This window comes from Manis pentadactyla, chromosome 9 (genome assembly GCF_030020395.1).
Source record: "Manis pentadactyla isolate mManPen7 chromosome 9, mManPen7.hap1, whole genome shotgun sequence".
Taxonomy (NCBI): Eukaryota; Metazoa; Chordata; class Mammalia; order Pholidota; family Manidae; genus Manis; species Manis pentadactyla.
In genome coordinates, this window is record NC_080027.1 from 31,614,509 (window position 1) to 31,636,947 (window position 22,439).

The 22,439-nt window shown below is 40.2% G+C and overlaps 1 protein-coding gene across 17 annotated transcripts in view; it reads left to right on the forward strand.

Annotated features, from left to right (window-relative positions):
• DLG2 (discs large MAGUK scaffold protein 2) overlaps positions 1–22,439 on the forward strand; it is a 1,919,888-nt gene that overhangs the window by 1,574,166 nt on the left and 323,283 nt on the right. For all 17 annotated transcript variants that reach the window (XM_057507175.1, XM_057507177.1, XM_057507176.1 and 14 more), the window contains one exon: positions 18,910–19,066. In XM_057507175.1, the coding sequence (XP_057363158.1) occupies positions 18,910–19,066 (157 nt within the window). The remainder of the gene's footprint in view (positions 1–18,909; positions 19,067–22,439) is intronic.

The window sequence follows — 22,439 nt, forward strand, 5'->3', positions numbered from 1 at the left end:
GGCAGAACTAAGTGCTACATCACCACCTTTCACCCTCAGCATGGAAGAGAGCCATGGCTCTCTGTTAAGCCTTAAGTTTGATAGTTCATGGGATTTTGCAGAAGGAAATATCATTATCATTACCTGGCCTTGCATGTCAGAAAAACACACATCTCTGTGGGGAGCTGTCTTGCAGTATTCTCCTAGCTTCAATTTATTTAGAAGCCATCTTCAATTTGAGAAAAAAGGGTAAGTGTGGGAATTGAACATGTTCTTTTTATCAGGTATTTTACCAGGTACTAGGGACACAGGAGCAGAGGAATAGGAGCTTATATTTATTAAGGACTTTTTAGATGTCAGATACCAACTCACATATTATCATGTCCAAATATCTACTTCCATATAGAGAAACTATCTAAGGTCAGAGATAGGCAAGAGATTTTTCCTGGTCCATACCAAAGTCAAGACCAGAATTCAGGCTCCTAATGTCCTGACCAAGGACTCCTCTCTTTCCAGAGGAGAATGTGGATAAGCTAGAGTCTTTGTCTGGTTATTCTTTTTTCATTTTCCTCATGCCTTATCTGCACATATTCTCCAAGTCTTCCTATGAAGTACATTGGCCCTGCTAGAAATGTGACTTTAGTACTAAGAGGTAAGGATTATGGCTTAGGTGACACAATCAACCACCAAGTAGCCCAGATCAAACTGAGCTGGCTTGTGATACCATTGTGAGTCATGCTTACAGGGTTTATGAGTTAAACAACTGTAGATATAGACATACCATATGAAGAAGACAGATTCATTTAGAGCTTTTTCTTGACTGCGAGTTTGTGGAGCTTCTTTTGCCTGAAGAGGGAATTATTATGGGGAAATAGGGAAAAGATGGTGAGAAAATATGCAAAATATCTGAAAGCATCTTGCTCTGTATGATGCTGAACCTGTGACGTACCCATGAAACTATTTCTTATCCGACAGCAAGATTTCCTTTCACATAGCCTTCAGTAGCAAGTCAGTCTTGGGAAGGATCTGAGGTCGGCCTTATATAGTACAGAACTCACAGTCAGCAAATGGATATATGGGGTGTTTTTGGTGCCCCATCTCCACTTCTCCTAGACCAAACCCTCTCTTAGCCACCCTACCTTTATTGTTGGGTCCCAGTGTTGCTATTTTCCTTTTACCAAAACCAGCTCTTAGGATCAGCTCATTCACAGTAAGCCATAGATGTCCGCTGGGTCTTCATTCCAGTCATCCATCGAGCATGTTCTTTTTATCAGGTATTTTACCAGGTACTAGAGACACAAGAGCAGAGGAATGGGAGCTTGTATTTATTAAGGACTTTTTAGATGTCAGATACCAACTCAAAAAGTGAATATGCCATTCAAGAATCTCAAAAGACAGTAGAAAAAGCAAGCATGCTAGTAAATTATCATTGTTATAAATGATTAGAGTCTTAGCTTACTGACTTATAATGGCCAGTTTACTCTTCTGATCTATGACTCTACTACAAACTCCTGAGGGATAGAAGCTGTCTGCTTTATGGTCATAGTCCTTGCCCCAGTGGAGCCCTCCTGAAGCATAGTGGACTCTCACTGACATATGTTAAACAGATAGAAATAATAAAGTGTGGTGATTAGGATAATCTATGTATGAGACCAGTGCAGTAAAGTCCTACAGGAGCTAGTGTCAGAGCTGAGGAGAGTAAACATTCAAAGTCAAAGAAAGACAGGGAGGGTCCCAAGTCTAAACGGAAGAAGCCAGGTGGCTGCAGGTAGAAAGGACTACACGTGCAAAGACCAAGGGAGGGAAGGAGTCAGGTGTTTGAGGAAAAGCTAATAATTTAGAGGAAATCAAGAGTTTTGGTGTCATTGCAATTCAGAGTATATTTAAGAGTGTGCCAGGAGATGAGGCTACACATGCTTTTTTCAGAGAAAAAATGTTGATTCTTTTAAAGTTACTTTATGTTAACATCATTATCTAAAGTTGGCTTTCAGATTTAATCATAGTTAAAGGAACTGGTTAATGAATACCTTTAAGGACATGATGCCCAAGAAAGTTTCAAACCAAACTCTACTTCAAAGGGCAAGTGTCTGGATAAAAGTAGGTCAGTAAAATAAGTGAAATTTCTGTTAGAAAATCCAGCATGTGAAGCAATGATCTTCCACTTCTTATCCTGATGAGGAAAAGAAATAATCAGAAAATTCATCAGGGCTCAATGAATTGTTATGTAAAGCTTTCCCTGGAATTAGCAGAAAACAGAACTTGTAGCAGGAAAAGCCTACAGGGATTTTTGTACAAGCCAACACCTTCAATACCCGCCAGAGAAGAGAAAAGCAGCCGGTTTCTTTTAAAAGAAAAAAATGGAAGGGTCCAGCCACAGCTAAATGTTAGTACAGTGTTTGTATTTCCTTATATATAAATTTGAAAATGAATTTCACTAATAGTATTAGTGATACGTTCATGTTCATGTTTTGTCGTTTTTTATTGTAATTCTTACATAGATGTCGTATGTGGAAACTTCTGAAATTCTGTTACCCAGGTTTATGGGAAGTCTTGCCATTTGAATACCAATGTCACTGCCCAGGTACCTGGTGATAGCTACCCTGAATATTATTTCTAGCCATTTATGTCAAATCTCTTCTAAAGTGATGTCAGGCCTGGGGATCGGGTCAGCCTCAGTGGCCTCCCTTGCCCCCCTAACAGGTTGTGCTCACATCAGTCTATGCACCAGCTCATGTGGTGCCAGAGTGTATTAGCGCTGTACAGCTGCCGTAACAAATTACTACCAACAGGTGGCTTAAAAAAGCAGAAATTTATTTTCTCAAAATTCTGGAGAATGTAAGTCTGAAGTTAAGGTGCTGGCAGAGCCGTGCTTTCTCGGAGGCTTCCTGGGGGGCCCTTCCTTGCCTCCTCCTGCTTCTGCTGCTTGGTGGCAGTGCTGGGTGCCCCTCAGCTTGCTCCTCACCCCAGCCCTGCTCTCCATGCCCTTCTAGCCCTCCTTCCGTCTTGACGTGGTATTCTTCCTTCGTGTCTCTGTGCCTTCACTTGGCTGTCTTCTTCGCAGAAGGCAGGTCGGCCTGGAGAAGGGCCCACCCTGCACTAGTCTGGCCTCATCTTAACTTACCCAGTGCAACTCCAGTCACCCTGTTTCCAAGTAATATCACATTGTGAGGTACTGACCCTTAGGACTTCAACATATTTTTTGAAGGAATACACAATTCAACCCATAATAAAGAGTGTAAATTACTTATCTCCAGACCCTATAGCATTTTCCATGTATCTCCGTAGTTACTATATTTTCTATTAAATTATAGTTTTCTATATTTGTCTTACTTCTTCCACTGGATTATAAATTCTCTAAGGGCAAGGTCCGTGTCATAATCATCTTCATCCATACCACAGTACTCTGAAAATAGTGGGATGCAACATATATTTGTTGAGTGAATATTAAGAGCTACCAACAACTTCTTCATTAGTGTGGTCCAGGCATTTACTTTCATTAGCCCATTAAATCCTTACAAAAATATTATAAGGATGATAAAACTGAGGCTCAGCAGAATGAAGTAAATTGACAGGTCTTTTATTGAAGCTGGAAATCCAGTTTCAATCTTAGGTGTGTGTCTGAAGTCAAAGCCAGGCTTTTAATCACTAGAGAGAAACAAATTTTTCTTGAGGAAGTTAAATTAGGTATTTTTCACATGCTGAGAGAATTCCTGCTTGGTGGGAGAGTCAGATATAGTACATAGGTACATAGATATATTTTAGGTGATCAATGGATGATACCCCCCAAAACAAAATGCTCTGGGAATTTCACTCAGGAGATGGCAAAGTGTGCCTGGGAGAGGATAGTCCATTCAGATGGGGCAGGCACTGCAGACAGAGGAAGATCAGCATGAAAAGACAGGAAGGCCTGGCCTTCAGCCCGCACAGGTGCTGTGTGATGGGAGAATGTGGGCCATAAGGAAGGCCTCGGGTTGAGGTGGACTCCATGGAACCCGAATCATATAGGCCTCACCTGTCACCAAAAAGAACCTAAGAAGGATTTTATCCTTCAGGTTATGAAGAACCAATGTGAGCTTTACATAAGGGGATGACATGACTATTTGTTTTTTAAGAAAATTTCTCTGAGAGCTGCATGAAGAAGAAAGTGCAGGTTAGGCAGGGAGACTATGAGGAGGATTCCCCCTTAGGAATTCCTAGGCCACCCAAGTGTGGGGTTCTGTGGACCTGAACCAAAGCAACAGTGCACGGATGACTTGAGAGGCCTTTCTGGGTAGCACCGAACTGCCTTTGTCAGCTGATGAGAAGCGCTGATGAGCCGGGGGGAGTCAGCACAGAATTTTCTGACTGCAAGATCGGGCAGACAGCCTCAATGGAAAAAATCTGGGAAAGATAATAAGTTCATTCATAGACAGTTAAACAGAAGTTTGGAGTAGAGGAGACTGTGATCTGAGCTGCAGACATGGATTAGTGAGTCATCAGTAAGGGAGAGGATACCACCACCCTTTTATTAATTCATTCAACAAACACTGAGGCCCTAGTATGTGCCAGGCACTGTGCTGGGTGCTGAGGGCATAAGCTGTTACTGCTCTAGTGGCGATTCATTCTAGTGGGAGAGAGGCAGCCAACCAGGAGAATAATTCCACTGTAACTTAAGAGTCATGAAGACATTCAGGGAATCTGATAGAAAATAACAGCATGGGGGACTAATTTGAATGGAGTGGTCAGACGGTACCACTTACACGGAGACCTAAAGGCAGAAGAGCTGCTCTGCAGAGAAGAGCTAGAGGAAAGGAAAGCAGTGGGACTAGAGGGCAGCCGAGGACGCAGCTCTTTGGAAACACCATTCATGAACAGCAAGCAGGCATGGGGAGCCCTTCAAGGATGCTACAAAGGAACAGAGAGGTAAGAGGAAAAAACGGAAAAAATGAGATCTCTTTCACTAGAGAAAGAGATTCTAGAACTGTGCTGTCCACTGCAGTAGCCCTCAGTAGCCACTAGACACATGTGACTATTTAAATATAAATGACTCAGAATTAAATAACATGAAAAAATAGGTTTTTCAGTCACACTAGCCACATTTCAAGTGCTTAGTAACACACGTGGCTAGAGGCTACCCAGGTGAACAACACAAAGAGGGAACATCCCCTTATCACTAGAAGTTCTGTTGGCAGTGTCGATCTAGGGGAAAGTTTGTAAGTGTCAAAAGCTGAAGAGAACCTGGAGCGGAACTGAAAGTTAAGGCCATTCCTGTCTACTCTCCTAGAGCTTGACTACTGAATATATAACGAATAATCAAATGGAATTGTGGTTCTAAATATGGGAGTTTCCCGTTTTTGGTTTGCTTTAAGCAGGTATATGTAATGCTAGTGCTGTAAGGGATCTAGTAATTCTGAATCACCCTCCTCATCACCCCCTCTGTCATAAAATATGGAAACTGTTGTCCAGAAAGGCTGTTTTTCAAGGATAACCAAGGATTAATGTTGGAGTCGAGACTAAGAAACAAGGTTTTGGACTAAAATTTTTCTACAATAGTATGAATGTATCCAAATTAGAGTTAAGAGAAGATCTACAAAACTTGAGCCTAAAGAATTGTGTTTTAATTAATCCAAACCATTTTTCCCATATGACACTTAATTAAAAAGGGTTTGCACATTCAGTCAGTAGTTGGAATTTCGTAATACCACAGAGCACTAGCTCAAGAGATAATTTTTTAATCTTTCATAAAACATGCTTTGCCTTTAGGAGGCATATATAGATTTTCCCCCCGATTCTATTTTCAGATATTAGTTTTATTCATACCCCAGCTTTCATAATGTTTTCAAACAATATTCTACCAGTCATGAAACCTTGTTGAAAAAATGGTACAACTATAAAATAGAACTGTTCAATGGTGAGAGTTGTCTTTAACAAGATTGCTAAAATTATTCCTCTTATAATTAATGTCTCTTCAAAATTTCAAAACGCAACAGGAAGCAGAATCAAATGCCTGTCATTATGGAGGCATAGTATATATAACTTGATAGGGAAATTTTCAGCCAAAACATTATGCAATGAAAGAAAACAAGAGGGGTAATCTGCTTCCTTTTGCTTCGGAGATGAGATGAGGGTGAGAAGGTGTGAGGATGAGAAGTGAAAGCATAGGTAAGAGTGAGATTTAACTGCTTCCTTATTTGTCTGTCTGAAAAATTTAGACAAAAGCAAAATGAGATGAACCATGGTTATTAGATTATCGTATTTGACATGTGAATAAGCCAAAACTCCAAATCACACTAATCAAGAATAGATTGATACTAATTTGTAGTTAATTTAAGTTTGTGGGAGGAAAGCTATTTAATTTGTCTGTTTGATTCCTTTTACCAAGAATGTTATATATAATCTCAGATGTGAAACTAATTCCAAGATTTTCCCCGAAGAGGAGAGCTAAGAGAGAGGGTTAGGAAGGATGCAGACTAATGTAGGCAGTCCCACCCAAGGCCATATGTAGAGCCTAAGCCAGCGCCTGTCATTATACAGCAGGGGTGTCTTTAGAGACCTTTGGAATGTTTAATTATGCTCCTTGCAGGCAGACTAGGGAGGCTGTAAAAACAGCCCAACATGACATAACCACTTTAGGCTTAAAAGCAAAAGTTAAACATTCTCAGAGTCTTCCTTGGGTGCAGAGACATTGAATACCTCCACATTATCCAAGTATAAAGTCTGGCTTCCTTAGTTTGGCATCCATGTTCTTTCCCAGTCTGCCTCTGTCTCCTCTCTTCCTGGATACAGACCCTGCAATCTATTCAAGCTCCCATAACTCCCTGTTCTCCAAACACATCTTACAAATCCTGGCCACTGGCCCTGGGCTCATGCCATCTACCGAAATACCATCTACATTTCCATTCCACTTCACTAATTTCTACCCACTGTTCAAAGTCCAGCTTAGATTCTATCTTCTCCATGACTTAATCTTTTTTATTTTACATAGAGATTTCTCATTATCTACAACACTCATTGGTACTTAATGTATGCATTGTTGATTAATTATTTTTATGTGTGTCTATTTGTTTTCCAAAGGTCATAATGCGCAAAGAGGAAGAGGAAGTGAGTTAGCATCTGTTGAGCATTTGCTATGTGATCCTAGTAATTTATATGTTATTTCAACTCATCCTCACAGTGCCATAAAACAGTGTTCACAGTTTATAGCTGAAAAAAACTAAGACATCAAAAACCTCCACCAAGGTTACCTAGATATTAATTGATGTGACTGTCATTCAAGCCGTATCTATTGAATCCAGTGCCCATAGTTCTTCTCAGTATCACAGTATGCCATACTATCCCCATGTCATGGAGTTGTTTTATCTCACATGGTACCAGCCATAGTATTTTTTGTATATACTCAGTATCTATGTGCTAACTATTTTGCTGAAGTCAGCCTACCCTCCTGTGTTGCATTCTAGACAGGATCTATGTCTAGAGTAAAGATCCTCCCCTGTAATGTAATAGTTCTTGTGTGTTATCTGAATACCATGTCCTCACAACAGCCGTTCAACAAAACCCCTTTATCTTTGTGTACCTACATAATGCTCGGTAATCTGCTTGACAGATGATTTGATTAATTGACCAAATTAACCAGATATTTGAATAAGAGGCATACATTGTGCTACAGTTTTCTGAGTTGTATCATTTAGATATAAGACATGAGTCATGTTCAACCTTTGTGGCTTTCTGTAGTTGACCTCCAAGCTACCACCTTTGCTCTGCCCCTGTTCACACTTAAACAATAATACTAATCTTCCCATCCTGCTGAAGTCTCTTTGATCTCCTTTCCTTTGATCTCACTATCCTTTTCCTTAACAACATTGCTCATATAGCTACAGTTGCATTTATAGAGAAATAAAGAGGAGAAAACTCAGGGAAATTAGCTGACTCTACATAAACTGAGAGGGTAATAGTCCCTTACTGGGTTAACATGGTATTGCATCTGGGCCTTCAGTCTGCGTGCTCTGAAACTCAGTTTTTGTCAGTGTATCCTGTGGTGATCAAGCTCATATGCCATAAGTTTAATTTACAATAGGAAATAGATCTGCTCAAGATACTAGAATATGCTAATTAGCACATTCACTCCCATTAGAAGAAGCTCTATGGAAATGCATATTTTAATGAGCATGTGGCTTTGTGAGCCTGGACTCTAAGAGAGGGAAATCAGCCAGCCGGATGATCTAAATGGGTACTGTCACTGGGCTAGGCTGAGCAGATGAACCCATTTTGTGGGTCACCCTAACCAACCAGTACATTCATATCAGTGAGCTGGAGGTGGGGCAGGAGAACACCTCTAATGCATAACGCTGGAGATCCAGTGCCAAGTTCTTTCCCTAGCACCTAGGAAGACTTTCCCTTATTTTTCTCCTAATTTGTTCAGTTTTATGAATTCTATTCCTACAGTGTAACTTCTACATACAGACATGTCTTGATTAGTTTCCCAGGCCCTTTCTTCTTGCTTTGCACCAAAGTCAGTTCAGATATGTATCCTTGACCTCAATGAGGAGCTAATATTTCTGTGCTTTATCCTTATGTTTAGGGTATAGCCTTTCAGGGTCTTTATTTAGTTCAGAGGTCTCTGATATACCCCACCTCTGGGTTTACACAGGCCTATTCTCCATGCCACCATCAACCCTGGGCACTAGAATGCTAGTTCTCTGGGAACTTGAGGAAGCCCCTCAGTCGGCTGCTCGACTCAGTACCTGCTTTCTCTTGCATTCCACATTTTCAGCCTCTGAGGATTTCTCTGACCTGCTTACAAGCTTAGCCAATCATTTAAAAGTATTTTGTAAGTATTCTATTCAGAATTTTTAGCTGCTTTGTAGTGAGAAGGCTTTTCAGGACATCTAATCTACCAAATGGCTGGAAACAGAATCCCAATATACACTTTAATAATTTTTCTGTTTTCTAAATGCTTTTAGCTCATTGTGTATCTGAATTTTACCACTTCCTCATGAGACAAACATTATTCCCTGCAAACTTATTACCCAAGCAAGGAAACTGCCCTACAGAGGGCTCACCAGGGTTCCCACAAATCCCTAGAGAGATGGAAAATTCAATGATTTCTCCCAAACCCTTGTTTGTTTTTTTTCTTTGTTTATCCACGCAATGTATTTTATATGTGTGTGTGTCTCTTATACGATCAGCCTGTATTAGTTCCCCAAAACTACAAAAACAAACTATGGTTTTTATCCTTTAAGACTTACAGATTCACAGCATAGACAGATGGGTAAACAAAGTATTTTTCAGAACAATAAACCTAATGGTAGTGGTATGATCAGTGAAAGGAGAGTGTGGTTTCAAAAAAGGAGAAGTGATCACTTTGTCTAGAGGCAAGGGTGGATAGGGCAGCAGAGAGAGGGAACTAACACCTGGCCCCGGTCTTGAAGGCCAAGTAGAAATTCATTAGATAGATGAGGATGAGAGAAGGCATTATTCTAGCCAAAGAGAATAGCTTGGGCAAAGATAGTGAGGCATTGGTGTGAGAAGCTGAGTCTGGCAACTTTGTATGGCTGGAAGTTAGGGTGCAAGGGAGCATCGTGAAGTTTGGCATTGGGAGGTAAGTGATGGCCAAACGATGGGGAACTTTGAATACCACGCTAAGAAGTTTAGACTTTATCCTGAGGCATACAGATCCCTGGTAAGCTTTTGAGCTAGAGAATAACATGGTCAGATACATACTTTAGAAAGATAACTGGAAATATTTTTGTAGCTTACTTCTCACTACTTTCACCGCAGATGTTTTGGGAGTTAACTGGAGTGACCTCACAGATGTCAGAGGGTCAAAACTCAAGGAACTTCTCACTAATGGCCATGCAAAAGCCTGCAGGTTCAAATAGTCACTTCCCTCTTTCACTCCTGAACCCTCTTAACCATCTGGTTTAAGAAGAAAAAACTGGCCCATTGCACTGTGCTCCTCACCCCTGAAGCCATCCCAGCTGGCTTAGGGCCTCCTCACACTCCACCTAAACAAGATTATGCTGTTGCTGATCCACCACAGCTGGGAGCAAGGCAGGCCAGCAGCTCTCCAACTGTTTAGCATCCAAAAGTTTTATAATTATAAAGGCTTTGTACATCACATTAAAAGAAAAATAAAATTGCATAAATGAATACAGCACATTTTATCCAGGTGATGATAAAAGGATAAAATGTTTTTAGAAGAAGACTGGTTACTCCTTGCTGTTGGCTCCTTTACTTTGTTGCACACATGTTCCCGGCCTAGTGCTCATCCCATTCCTGGTCTTTTATTCCTGTGTGTTTACGTGTGGCCCCTTCCATCCCAGCCTCTTTAATCTTTGTAGTCACAGTGCTTGATGCAAAGTAGGTACTCTGTAGAGGTTTGTTTACTGAAATGTTGAATGCATGATTAAATATATTTGTAAGTAGATAGAATAGTTTGTTTGAAAGTGACATTATGAATAATAAGGTTTCATCTTCCATAGATTCCAAACTTAAAATCTAATATGAAAACTGAAATAAATAGTGATCACCTACAGTGTACCAGATACTAGGGGGCAAAAAGCAAATGACACAGTCCCTGCTCTCAAGTTGACCACTCAGGCTAGAGAGGCAGAAAGTAAACCCACCCAGTGTGAAAGCCTGATGGGAACATGGAGAGAATGCTGGGGTGGCACCCCACGCAGCCTGGAGTGGGAGGTTGAGAAAGAGCATTTGAGGCAGCTTACAGATCATGATCCTTGAGCTCAATCCTGAAGGAGGAATGAGAGCTAGAATTTTGTTCCCCCATCTGTGTATAATGGGCCCAGGACATCTGAATTCTGGATAATGAATGACACAGTAAATCAGAGCCCAAATCATTTCAGTATAAAAAGTATTGCAGTTGTTTATACACAGGTGGTGTGTATTCATTTATTCAGTCATCAGCTGTTTATTGAGCACTCTTCCTTGTGAATTGGGGATAAACCATGAAGCAATCCCATCAAGAGATTATAATCTCACTGGAGGCCCTATTGCCCTTGCACATGAAACAGTTCATGGAAATGCAAGGCATTATATCCATCAGACCCGAAGTCAATGGCCTAGTCAATGCAGAAGTGAGAGTTGAGGCTCAGAATGAAGAAGGTGGTCCTGAGCAGGTCTAATATAAAAGGAGGAAAAAATTAGACAAAAGGGAAATAAAATGAGATAAAAGAGAAGGATATTCCAGAATGAGAGAACTTGAAAAGGGAAGGACAGAGGTGAGGCTGAGTGTGGAATATTAAATCAAGTTAAAGTTACAGAGGATCACCATGGGCAGAGTACCACCCTGGGCACCCCTGAGAGGGCAAACAGGGCACAGACACTGAACATGCCATCAAACTGTGAACAGTGCACACTCTCACTGACAGCACATAGGTGAGTCCATAGCCAAGACACACTTAGTTTGACCCTTGACATATTTTAAATTTTATTTTATCACTGCCAACTTAAAATTCTGGAAAATTCACATGAAAATCTAGATTCTTCATTTATCTTTAGAAAGTAGAGGATCTGGCAACACCTGTCAGTGTTCCTGCTTGGAGCAATTGTCCAGAGTTGAGCAAAAGCCGACCTTCAGATGGAACATATTCCCAAATTTGCTAAAATCCCTATTCAGCCTGTTTCACTCATTTGTGTTAGCTGCCTTATTCCGTGGATGTTAGATTTTGCCCTCTCTGGGTAAAAGGAAAGACATTTGCATAAATATTTATAACATGAAATAGAGGGTATAATATGAATATGGGAGTTCATTCATTCATTCATTCATTCAATAACTGGTTTCTTCTCAGGCATCTTGCTACTGCTGGGGAAGTGCTGATCCCTTGATTCCCAGGTTCACAGTCTACTGAAGGAGAGGGATGTATTCACATCATCATGTAGTGTGATAACTGCCACAGCAGTGTTATGTGTACAAGACACAGGGTAGACCCAAGAAGCAAGTAATCACCTGTACCTCATGGGGAGTCAGAGAAGTAGCAATTGAACTGAGTTTTAGGATGGCCCAAGCCAAGGAATGTAAGTGTGAAGCAATGTATCAAACTCAGGGAATGCAAGGAGTTAGATATGACTGAAGCATAGGATGGCTGGAGCCATTGAAACAGGGGAAGAGGAGAATCGGACTTACATTGTAGTGGGGAAAATGTGTTTGGAACACTGAAACTAGAATCAAAGAGACTCCAAATTAGGAGGCTCTCCTAAGAGTCAAATCTGAGAGGACAGACAGGTTGGGGTAAATACCATGATATTCAGAGAAAGAAGAGTGCAAGGCAACATATTGATGAAGTACTGTTCTGCAGTTCAAACAGAAGGCAAAGGCAGTTATAGTGAACCTTTGAGGGTCGGCAGTAATTCTGAAAACTATAGTCTATAAATATGTTGTGATCTCTTTAAAATCCAGGTCCCCCTCTGGATTACATGAAGTATATTTTAGTTCAGCTTTTTCTATTTTCATTGTTTAAGCTCTCTCCCCATTTAATGGACAACAGTTGACTTGTAGTAAAGAAACTATATCTGTTTGAATGACAAATACCACTACACACTTATTAGAATGGCAAAAATCTAGAACACTGGTAATACCAAATGCTGGTGAGGAGCTCTCTATCATTGTTGGTAGGAATACAAAATCATACAGCCACTTTGGAAGACAGTTTGGTGGTTTTTCACAAAACTAAAACATACTCTCACGAGATGAGCAAGCAATCACACTCCTGGTAATTACCTGAATGAATTGAAGTTTATGTCCACACAATATCCTGCCTATAACATGGATATTTATAGCCACGTTACTCATAACTACCAAAACTTGGAAACAACCAAGACCTTTGGTAAGGGAATGAATACACTGTGGTATATCCAGAGCATACAATTTTATTCAGTACTAAAAATAAATGACCTATCAAGACATGGAAGAATCTTAAATGCATATTACTAAGTGAAAGAAAGCCATCTGAAAGGGCTACATACTGTATGATTCCAACTATTTGACATTCTAGAAAAGGCCAATTTGTGAAGACAGTACAAAGATCAGTGTTGCCAGGGGTTAGAGAAGGGGATGAATAAAAATACCACAGGTGATTTTTAGAGCAGTGAAACTACTCTGTATGACACTATAATGATGGATACATGTTATTCTATGTTTGCCCAAACCTGCAGAATGTACACCACCAGAGTAAACCGTAGTGTCAGCAATAGGTTTGGGATGAACGATGTGTCAGTGTAGGTTCATCAATTGTAACAAATATTCCACTCTGGTAGGGGATGTTGATAGTGAGGGGAGATAGTGAGACTCGGGGCAGGAGGTATATGGCAAATCTCTGTACCTTTATCTCAGTTTTGTAATAATCATAAAACTGCTCTTAGAAAATTTAGTCTCAAAAAAAAAAGATAGAGACTAGCTCTGAGGTTTACTAGCTGTGTGAACATAAGGTCTGTGTCAGAGTTCCGCTAGCTTAGACAAGTTGACTTACTTAGGCATCAGTGAAATAGAACTTTGAATTTTCCACAGGGTTTTTGATCCTTTAACATAAAAAATATGCATGAAAACAGTTTAATGTCTATACTTAAATGGGTTGTTAGTATAAGAAATTTAAATTGGGAAGCATAAATCATTTGGAGTGTGCTTAAGACATTTTATTTGCATACCATTTTAGAGATTTATTTCTTTTTCATGTCTCCCATTATTACAATAAGCATCGTAATTCACTGTGTTATAAAATTCTATTTTTAAAAAGACATTTAGATCTTACAAGTTGAGAAAATTCCGAGTGTCTCTTGGTACCCCAGCTTTCTTTATTTGTTGTTGTTGTTTGCTTGTTTCTATTTTCATGGAACGTCTTTTTCCAGTGCTTCACTTTCTACCTCTGTGTCTTTGGATCTGAGTTGAGTCTTTTGCTGGGAACATATTGATGAGTCTTGTTTTTTCCTCTGTTCACCACCCGGTGTCTTTTTTATTACAGCATTTAGTCCATTTACATTTAAATTATTGATAGGCATGTATTTTTTGACATTTAAAAAATTATTTTCCGATTGTTTCGTAGTTCTCTGATTCTTTTCTGTCTCCTCTGGCTCTCTTCCTTTGTGATTTGATGGCTTCCTTTTTGTTATGTGGGAATTTCTTTCTCTTTGGTTTTTGTGTATCATAAATTTTTGGTTTGTGGTTATCATCACCATGAGGTTTATATATAACAACCTATGTAAACAGCGGTCTGTTTTCAGCTGGTGGTCATTTAAGTTTGACTGCATCCTAAAAGGACTACATTTTGACTCCCTGTGCCCCCACATTTTATGGTTTTGACATAATATTTTACCCTTTTATTTTTTGCATGCCTTAACTAATGATTGTAGTTATAGTTGATTTTACTGCTTTTGTCTTTCAGCCTTCACACTAGCTTTAGAAGTGGTTGATCCACTACCTTTTCTATATGTTTGCCTTTACCAGTGAGATGTTTTCTTTCATATATTTTTTTTGTTTCTAGTTATGGCCTTTACTTTTCCACTTGAAGAAGTCCCTTTAATATTTCTTATAAAGCTGGTTTGGTGGTGAGGGGTTCCCTTTAGCTGTTGCTTGTCTGGGAAATACTTCATGTCCCCTCCTGGCCTGAAAAGTTCCTGCTGTAAAATATCTCGATAACCTTAGGGGGCCCTTCCCTGATATTAAACTAATTGCCTTTCTTTTGCTGCATTTAAGGTTCTCTCTTTATCTTGAATTTTTGACATTTTAATTATAATGTGTCTTAGCATGCATCTCTCTGTATTCACCTCATCCTTTTCCTTAGTGAGACCATCTCTCTGCCTTTTCCGCCGTCTCAGCACCTGCTGTCCCTTGTTGTGGCGGCTCTGCTCACCCAGTTTGTAGGTCCCCTTGAGGGAATGTTCTACATGCAGTTGTAGGTCTGTTTGTGTCTGTGGGAGGAGGTGAGCTCGGGATCTTGTTTTGCCACCGTATTGAATCCCTCCCCGCACTCTGGGGAATGATGTTTCATAATGACCTCCAAAAGTTGTGTTCTTTCTAAAAGACACTTTGCGTATTAAACATGGAAAGATAATCCTTACTCCCAAAGAAATCATCTCTCCCATTTTTTTATTAAAATAACAGGCTCTCTCCATGAAGTTTCTATTTCCGTTTTTGATAGAACCATGAATACAAGAAATATTTTACTTTCTTCTTAACTTTGCAAGAAGTGCAAATGTGATACAGCTTATGACTTTTTTGTCTGAGAAACATGAAAGTGAGGTGAGACAAAAGCAAACTAAAAAATGAATGCCCCACCTAAAGGGGCCTGTCTAGTGATCTGCTGCTATGAGACAAGATTAAGAGCCAGTGTTCATAGAATATGTTTTTTCATGTAAATCCATAAACTGTATTTTATGCAATTTTTCCTAGATTTAAACTTGCATAATTAATCAAAATGTATAAACACTATGGGTCAAATTAAGCCTTCGGCTTTGTGATTTGCAATCTCTAGACTATGTTATAGTCTCAACTCTGGGATTTTTGAGTCAAAAAATCTGTGTCTTAATCCTGCCTTTGCTACTTTTTAAATTCAACAGAAACTTGGTCAACAGTCTGATTCCACTAATCCAAAAAGTTGTCATAATAATTTCTTCATCAGACTGTTTATTTTTCTCAAGAGTTTTTCTAAAAAAAATTTCTAACAGAAGGGAATTTGGAGAATTTTACAATGATCATTCATATGCTAGCCCTCTAGATCCCACTTTTAACATTTTATTATACTTGTTCTACAATAAACCTATCCATCTAGCCAGTCACCAGTCTATCTTTTTTGGCTCAAAGTAGTTGCAGATGTCGGTATATATTCACTGGGTTGTTTTGAGGAATAAGTGGAATGATGCACAGACATGTTCAAACTTTAGCATCACAGTAGCCTCTTTGCCCATGAATGTTACTATGTATCACTTCAGTGCCACTGGACCCACCACACGTGTGTGGCTTATACTGAGAAAGAGAGAGATTTCTACAATAGATCTTTCATCAAAATCCTGTTGGCCCCTACCTTCAAGTTATAGTCAGAGCCTGGACTTCTGGTTTTAGTCAAAATAGAGTATCCCCATTCCTCTCTAATCCTCCCTGTTATTAAAAAGAAATCAGAACTAAAACAACTTTAGACATAATAAAACAAATATGGGAAGACTCTAAAAGTTGGAAAGAACTCAGACTGGCTTGGAGAGTAATGACACTGCAGTGAGTTCCCTGGATTATCTTTCCACCTCCCATATATCCTGGGGGAGCGGGATCTAGAGAAGCCTTTATCCTGGTACCGCCAACAGGCACAGAGAGAAAATAAAAGCCTGCCCCCTGTAGCCCCAGGACTGGGAAAAGGTGGACTAAGAGAACAGGAAACCTACCCTAGCCAAACACAAAAGGAAAAACCACCTCCTCCCCCGTGCAGTGCCATGGGACTGTGCAGATAGCTAGACTTCCGGCCCCACCGGGGGCAGTCAGGGGAGGCAGTTATAAGATGGCTGGTGTCCATGGGCTGAATAAGAGGTGTGTGGGGCCTCTCCTGCCTTCAGACTCAGACCCAGACTGGAACTTACACCAGTGGCTCTCCTGGATCTCAGGCCTTTGGCTTGGACTGAAACTATACCATGAGTGACCCTGGGTCTCCAGCTTGCCAGCTGTGTGGCTCATAGGACTTCAGCCTTGTGAAATCTTAGAACCTAGACAAGCCCACCCAGACTTCTGACTTAAAGAGATAATCATGGGTGTTGTTTTAAGCTACTAAGATAGTATTAATTTGTTACTCATCAGGATAAAACCAATGCACGGACTTGGTCTTTTACCACTGTCCTTCCCTCATGCACTCAGTTCAGCCACACTGCCCTCCGAGCTCCTCCTGAGCACCAGGCGCTCTCCCACATTAAGTCCTCTGCGTGCTGTTCCTGCTGTCCGGAATGCTCCTCCTTCAGCTAGCCATGTGACTAGTTTCCTTGCCCCTTCAGACTTTCCTCAAATGTCATCTTCTCAGTGTCCTACCAGAACACTCCCCACCACAACCTTTTACACTGCTCAGCTTTTTCCTTTTCTCCAAAATACTTACTGCCTTCTAATATACTATATAACAAATTTATTTATTACATCTATTGCTTACTAGTGATTTACTCCCATTAGAATGTAAGCCTGTAACAGGGGGGTCATTTGCTTTTGCTTCAAATTTCTGGAGGACCTGGAACAGTTCCTGGCATAGGAGGTGCTTACAAAGTATTTTGTAGAATAAATTGAATTAACTCTATGTCAAGTTACCTCTGACTTAGTGTATCACACTGTAATGTTACTTATAGTCGAAGCTATGATGTTACACTCTTCCTCAGAAGAAGGCTAAACATAGAATGCACTGCATTATGCATGGAAATGTAACAGCAAATAGCAGAGTCTTTGTGTAGTCATTGATATAAAAATATATTGGATGGCTCTTTGCCATTGTTACATCACTAAGAGCAGAAAAATAGAAAAGGAGCTTTAATGATTGAAACTGAGATATTTGGGAGAAGTGGGTGAGTGATACAAAAGGTACCTTGGTCAAATCTAAGGCTTGCAGAGTACATTTCTTAAGAAACTACTGATAGAGAAAATAGAACTAGATTCCTTCTCCTTCTGAGATCCCTTACCATTCTATATTCCATAATTTTCTGAACTGTACACAAACTCAATAAACTGCTCAATATTTGATCTCTCATCTTTTTACTGATGACTCTCAAGTCTACCTTTGCAATTCTAAGGACCCGAATTCCTGTCCTTTGTCTCCAACTGCTTCTGAACATCTCTGCATGGATGTCCCACTATGTGGAATTGAGCATATCACTGCTACAGTCATCCTCATGACCCTGGAGTCCACTCCTTTGGCCAATTACTTAGAAGTTCTTCCTGTCCCTTTCTCTAATGCCTCAATCTCTGGACCTGCTGCTTCTCCCTTCAAATTTCATCTTTAATGTTGTCCTTTTTCTTTTATTGTCACACTGTCATCCTTGTTTGAGCTGTCACTTTCTTAAACCTGGACTGCTTGGTAAACATCCTAACTGATTTTTCTGCCTCCCATCTTACCTGTTTCCCTCTCCAGCAATCATACATATGACCTTTGTTAATCTTCCTAAAATGGACTGAAGTATTCTTGGTGCCTCAGAATCTTCCAGTGAGTCCCCACTGCCTACACAGTAAATTTTAATTCACAATCAAACAAATACCAAATCTGCAGGCTCACATGCTAGATCTTTCATGATCTGGCCTCTTCAATTTTTTTCTCTCGTACCCCAAATTTTCTCCCTGTTTTGCATACATCCATCTTACTGATTACTGTTGTGGTGCTCAATAAATGGATGCAGAGGTAGGTGGGATGGGTGAAGGTAGCTAAAAGATACAAACTTCCAGCTATAAAATGAGTAAGTCCTGGGGATGTAATGTACAGCATAGTGACTTTAGTTAATAATACCATACTGTATACTTGAAAGTTGCTAAGAGAGTAGATCTTAAAAGTTCTTATCACAACAAAACTGTGTAAGTATGTGGTGGTGGATGTTGGCTTTTTGTGTTGATCATTTTGCAATATATTCAAATATCAAAGCACTACATTATACACCTGAAACTAATATAATGTTATATGTCAATCATACCCTCAATTTTTTAAAAATACAAAAACAGATGTATTAAACAAAGTAAAAGTGGAAGTAAGGCTAGTTAAAGACAATATTTTGGGGTTAAGGAATGACTTTGCATGTTATTTTGGTATTTGTTACAATAAGGAACTCAGACATCCACCTTGATATTAGCATCTTTCTTAATATGCAAATGGATCTTACATTGGGAAGCCATATTTGTAGGCAGTGAATTACTGGCATCACATATTCCAGTGAAAATAAAAGCAACCTCAATCTTGAGTGGGTCACCCTGTGAGCCCTGTTCTCCGCTTGTCTCTTCAGGGAGCCCCGCAAGGTGGTCCTGCACAAAGGCTCCACTGGCCTGGGCTTCAACATCGTGGGCGGGGAAGATGGAGAAGGTATTTTTGTATCCTTCATTCTGGCTGGTGGCCCAGCAGACCTGAGTGGGGAGCTCCAGAGAGGAGACCAGATCCTATCCGTGAGTATTTCCCTTTAATCTTACTCCCTACACATCTGACACCATTCAAGAAAAAGTCACTTTATGACTCCAAAAACCACCTTGGTTAAAAAGGAAAAATGAATGAAAGCTTTATGTCTTCAGTTGTGTGTTGCAGTGTAAATGGTGCCCAGGTGCTTTATGCTTGTTGCTTCCGTCCCTCAGGTACAGGCAAAGGTGCTAGTGTTGTCATTCAGATTTTCTGAGCCATATTTGCATCCAGTAGAACATTGAGAATCTTGCCTTCATTAAATATATTACTTATTTTTTCAAATACAGGTGTTTTTTGTTTCAAAATCTATGACTGTACTTTAAAAACTACTTCTTTAAAATGTATATAGTTTGTGTGTAACTAAGAAAATGCATAAAATAATACTATACACAGGTGAGTGACTTGGACGTGTGGTACCAGCAGCACCATTTACCTAAATACAAGAATTACCAACAATGTTATTAAGCACTTATTAGGTACCAAGCACTTGATAAAAGTAATTTTTAATTCTCACAATCACCCTGAGAAATATTGTCACATGTTCAGATGACGAGAATAAAGTTCAGAGAGGTGAAGTGACTTGCCAAAGTCTGTCTAACTAGAGGGTCAGAGCTGGGATTGAAATATTCAGTTTTAATACCCATCCCACCTTACCCTCTTTCCCTTCCTCACCTCCTTCTGTCTTTCTTTTTCTCCTGCTTTCTTCTCCTATTTCCTTTCGTTTATTCTAACAGTTTTTGATTGTTTCTTGCCACTAAATCAAGCTACCTCCTTGGTATGAACTCAATGGCAGGTATAAATCCATTGTGAGTGTTCATGACCATTACTGGAATTTCGGTAGCGGTGCAAATAATGATGGAGAATCACACAGTTGTTATGGCTGTGGTTACAGTTCATAACTCAGTGGAGCTCTTAGTTTGTGGTTTTCGTTGTGTGCTTAGAAAAATTTGTCTTTGTTTTATAGCTATGATTTATAGCTAGAATTTTTCAAGGGACCTTCTATTTGTTAGTCATCATTCTAGCCCCCACATACACACACACAATTTACCTATGAAAACATAGTATTGTCCTGAGCAAAGTGTCCAGTGGTCTGTACGGATGGCTTTGCCTTATGTGTTCCTACAGTTCTCCCACCCATTCAGACCTCTGCTCACTCATCAGCTAGCAGGTGTTCAGATGCACCGAGTATGTGAGAAATAGGGGTAAGTCCCATGCCAGGACCTCGTTCTGCCATCCAGATCTGATTGTCTCCCAGTCAGCCACTCCCCCCACCACCTATTTCTTCTATATTTAAACAATAATTAGATCTTCCTCAATTTACGATGGGGTTACATCCCACTGCAAGTTGAAAATGCATTTAATAGACCTAACCTACCTACCTCAGCTCTCATCTGGACTCCATCAAGAAGGACTTGAATAAAAGACAGAAAGTACCTTTCTGAACAAGGGCAGAATATCCATTCCTATTTTCCAGATTTATTCTCCCACACACCCAGACTATAGATTTTTCCTAGATAATTTATTTTATTAATAACTTACTGTGTGACAGAGTCTTTACTAGGACTTGAGATCTCAAAGATGAATAAGACAAATATTCTGTCCACAAAATGTTCAAAGCCTAAAAGCAGATATGTCAATCTATTGACTATATGTCTGAATGCATAGATACGGATATAGATATATAGATATGGTAATTATACAGAGGAAAAAAGAGGAGACAAAATACTTAAAGCATATGCCATATTGTAAGTAGTCAATCAATGCTGCTATTACTACTAACAACTTGGCCTTAAGAATGTGCATGATGTTCTAAGCAGTGTCAGGTAACCATGCATAAAGAAAGCCTATTTTATATATTTTGAGTTACTCCTTTGGGACTGAGCTTGGATCAGTCAAGCATTTCCCAAAGTGTGTTATACTGGGCATCGGAACAGCGGGAGTGTATCAGGTTGCTACTGAGAGCAAGGACTCCCTGGTACCAGGTTTCTGCACTGAAGAACTTTTCAAAAATATCTGTTTACCAGTGTGCATTGGGAATCTCTTCAGAGGCAGAGTACTTGACTTTTCCCAAACGTGTTTGGCCACAAAACCCTTACATAAGGAGCACTTTGCAGGACTCCAGTAGCAGGAAATGCTTGAGTCGGTATTTTTATAGCTCGTATAATTGTTTTCCGACAAGATAGTCATACTGGCTTATAAAGGAAAGGCAACTAGCCTTTTACTGTTTCAAGATTACAGGCGCCATCTAGTGTTCATGCATTGTCTAAACACATTGCGTGGAGGGTTCCCCAGCTCCAGGGTAGGGGTTACCCTCCACTTTCCTTCCCGACCAGATCCAGAGATTTGAAGTAGTTAAGATGCAGAAAGATAAAGAAATCACCACCGTAGGCTACACTCCATGCACTTACTGTGAGTGATCTTTTCTTTCTAATTTCTCCTTTACATATTCTATTTATCAGGGATTTGTTGTAGGAAGTCCCACCCAATAACTGAACTGAGGACTGAACACTTGCAGAAGTGGGGTATTCTGGAGGAGAATTTAGGGCATTCAGCCTGCAGGCACATGAACGGGTGCAGTAGCCTCCTCAGGCATTCTTCCTGCAGAGGGAAAGATAGAAATGCTCCTGTTATTTGTTTCAGCGCTTTGTTATAACAACCAAAAACTGTGGAGCAGAGCATGTGGAAGTAATACCCCTACAACGAGGTCGTGTCCTGTCTCGCCAAACTATTTTACTTTGTTCATTCCTCAGGAGCCTAAAACCAGATCAGGCCACTGACCCTGCTGACTCCGAAGCTCACTCACCCTTGGTGGACTTTAAGTATTTAATTAAATGTGTTCCAAGTCACATAGCCGGGACTGTGTGTTGTCAGAGGTGAGACGGGGCAGCTGTTGAGGTGAAGGTTCCATAGGTCACTGTGAATTTTTAAATTGAAATGAAATTGCATTGTAGATTTTAAAAGAGTAAAAATGAGTCACCTAGGTGTTTCATTCATTCTCAGGTGAGTTGTTGTGTTCATGTTGAGAGCCATGCAGAAGAGAAGGACATTATTTGTCAGATCCTTTTTGCAAGTTACTCAAATAGAATCTGAGCACCATGTACACACTGCACCACCCTGGGGTTCTGATTGTCACCCTGTATTGTTGCCTCAGGTGACAATTCCAAACCCCTTCCAGTGTTGTCTCAGATCTAGCCCTCCCTCTGCCCCCAGCCAAAAAAGAAAAAAAGTCCCCAACTATTTCTTTGATTCCCTGATGTGGTCCTCTTAAGAGTGTACAAAACCTATCCCTGCAGTGACCATGCCAAGCCGGGCTCATCCTTCCTCACCAGCTCAGGACCCAGCCCAGGGCAGGGGTCTTGCATT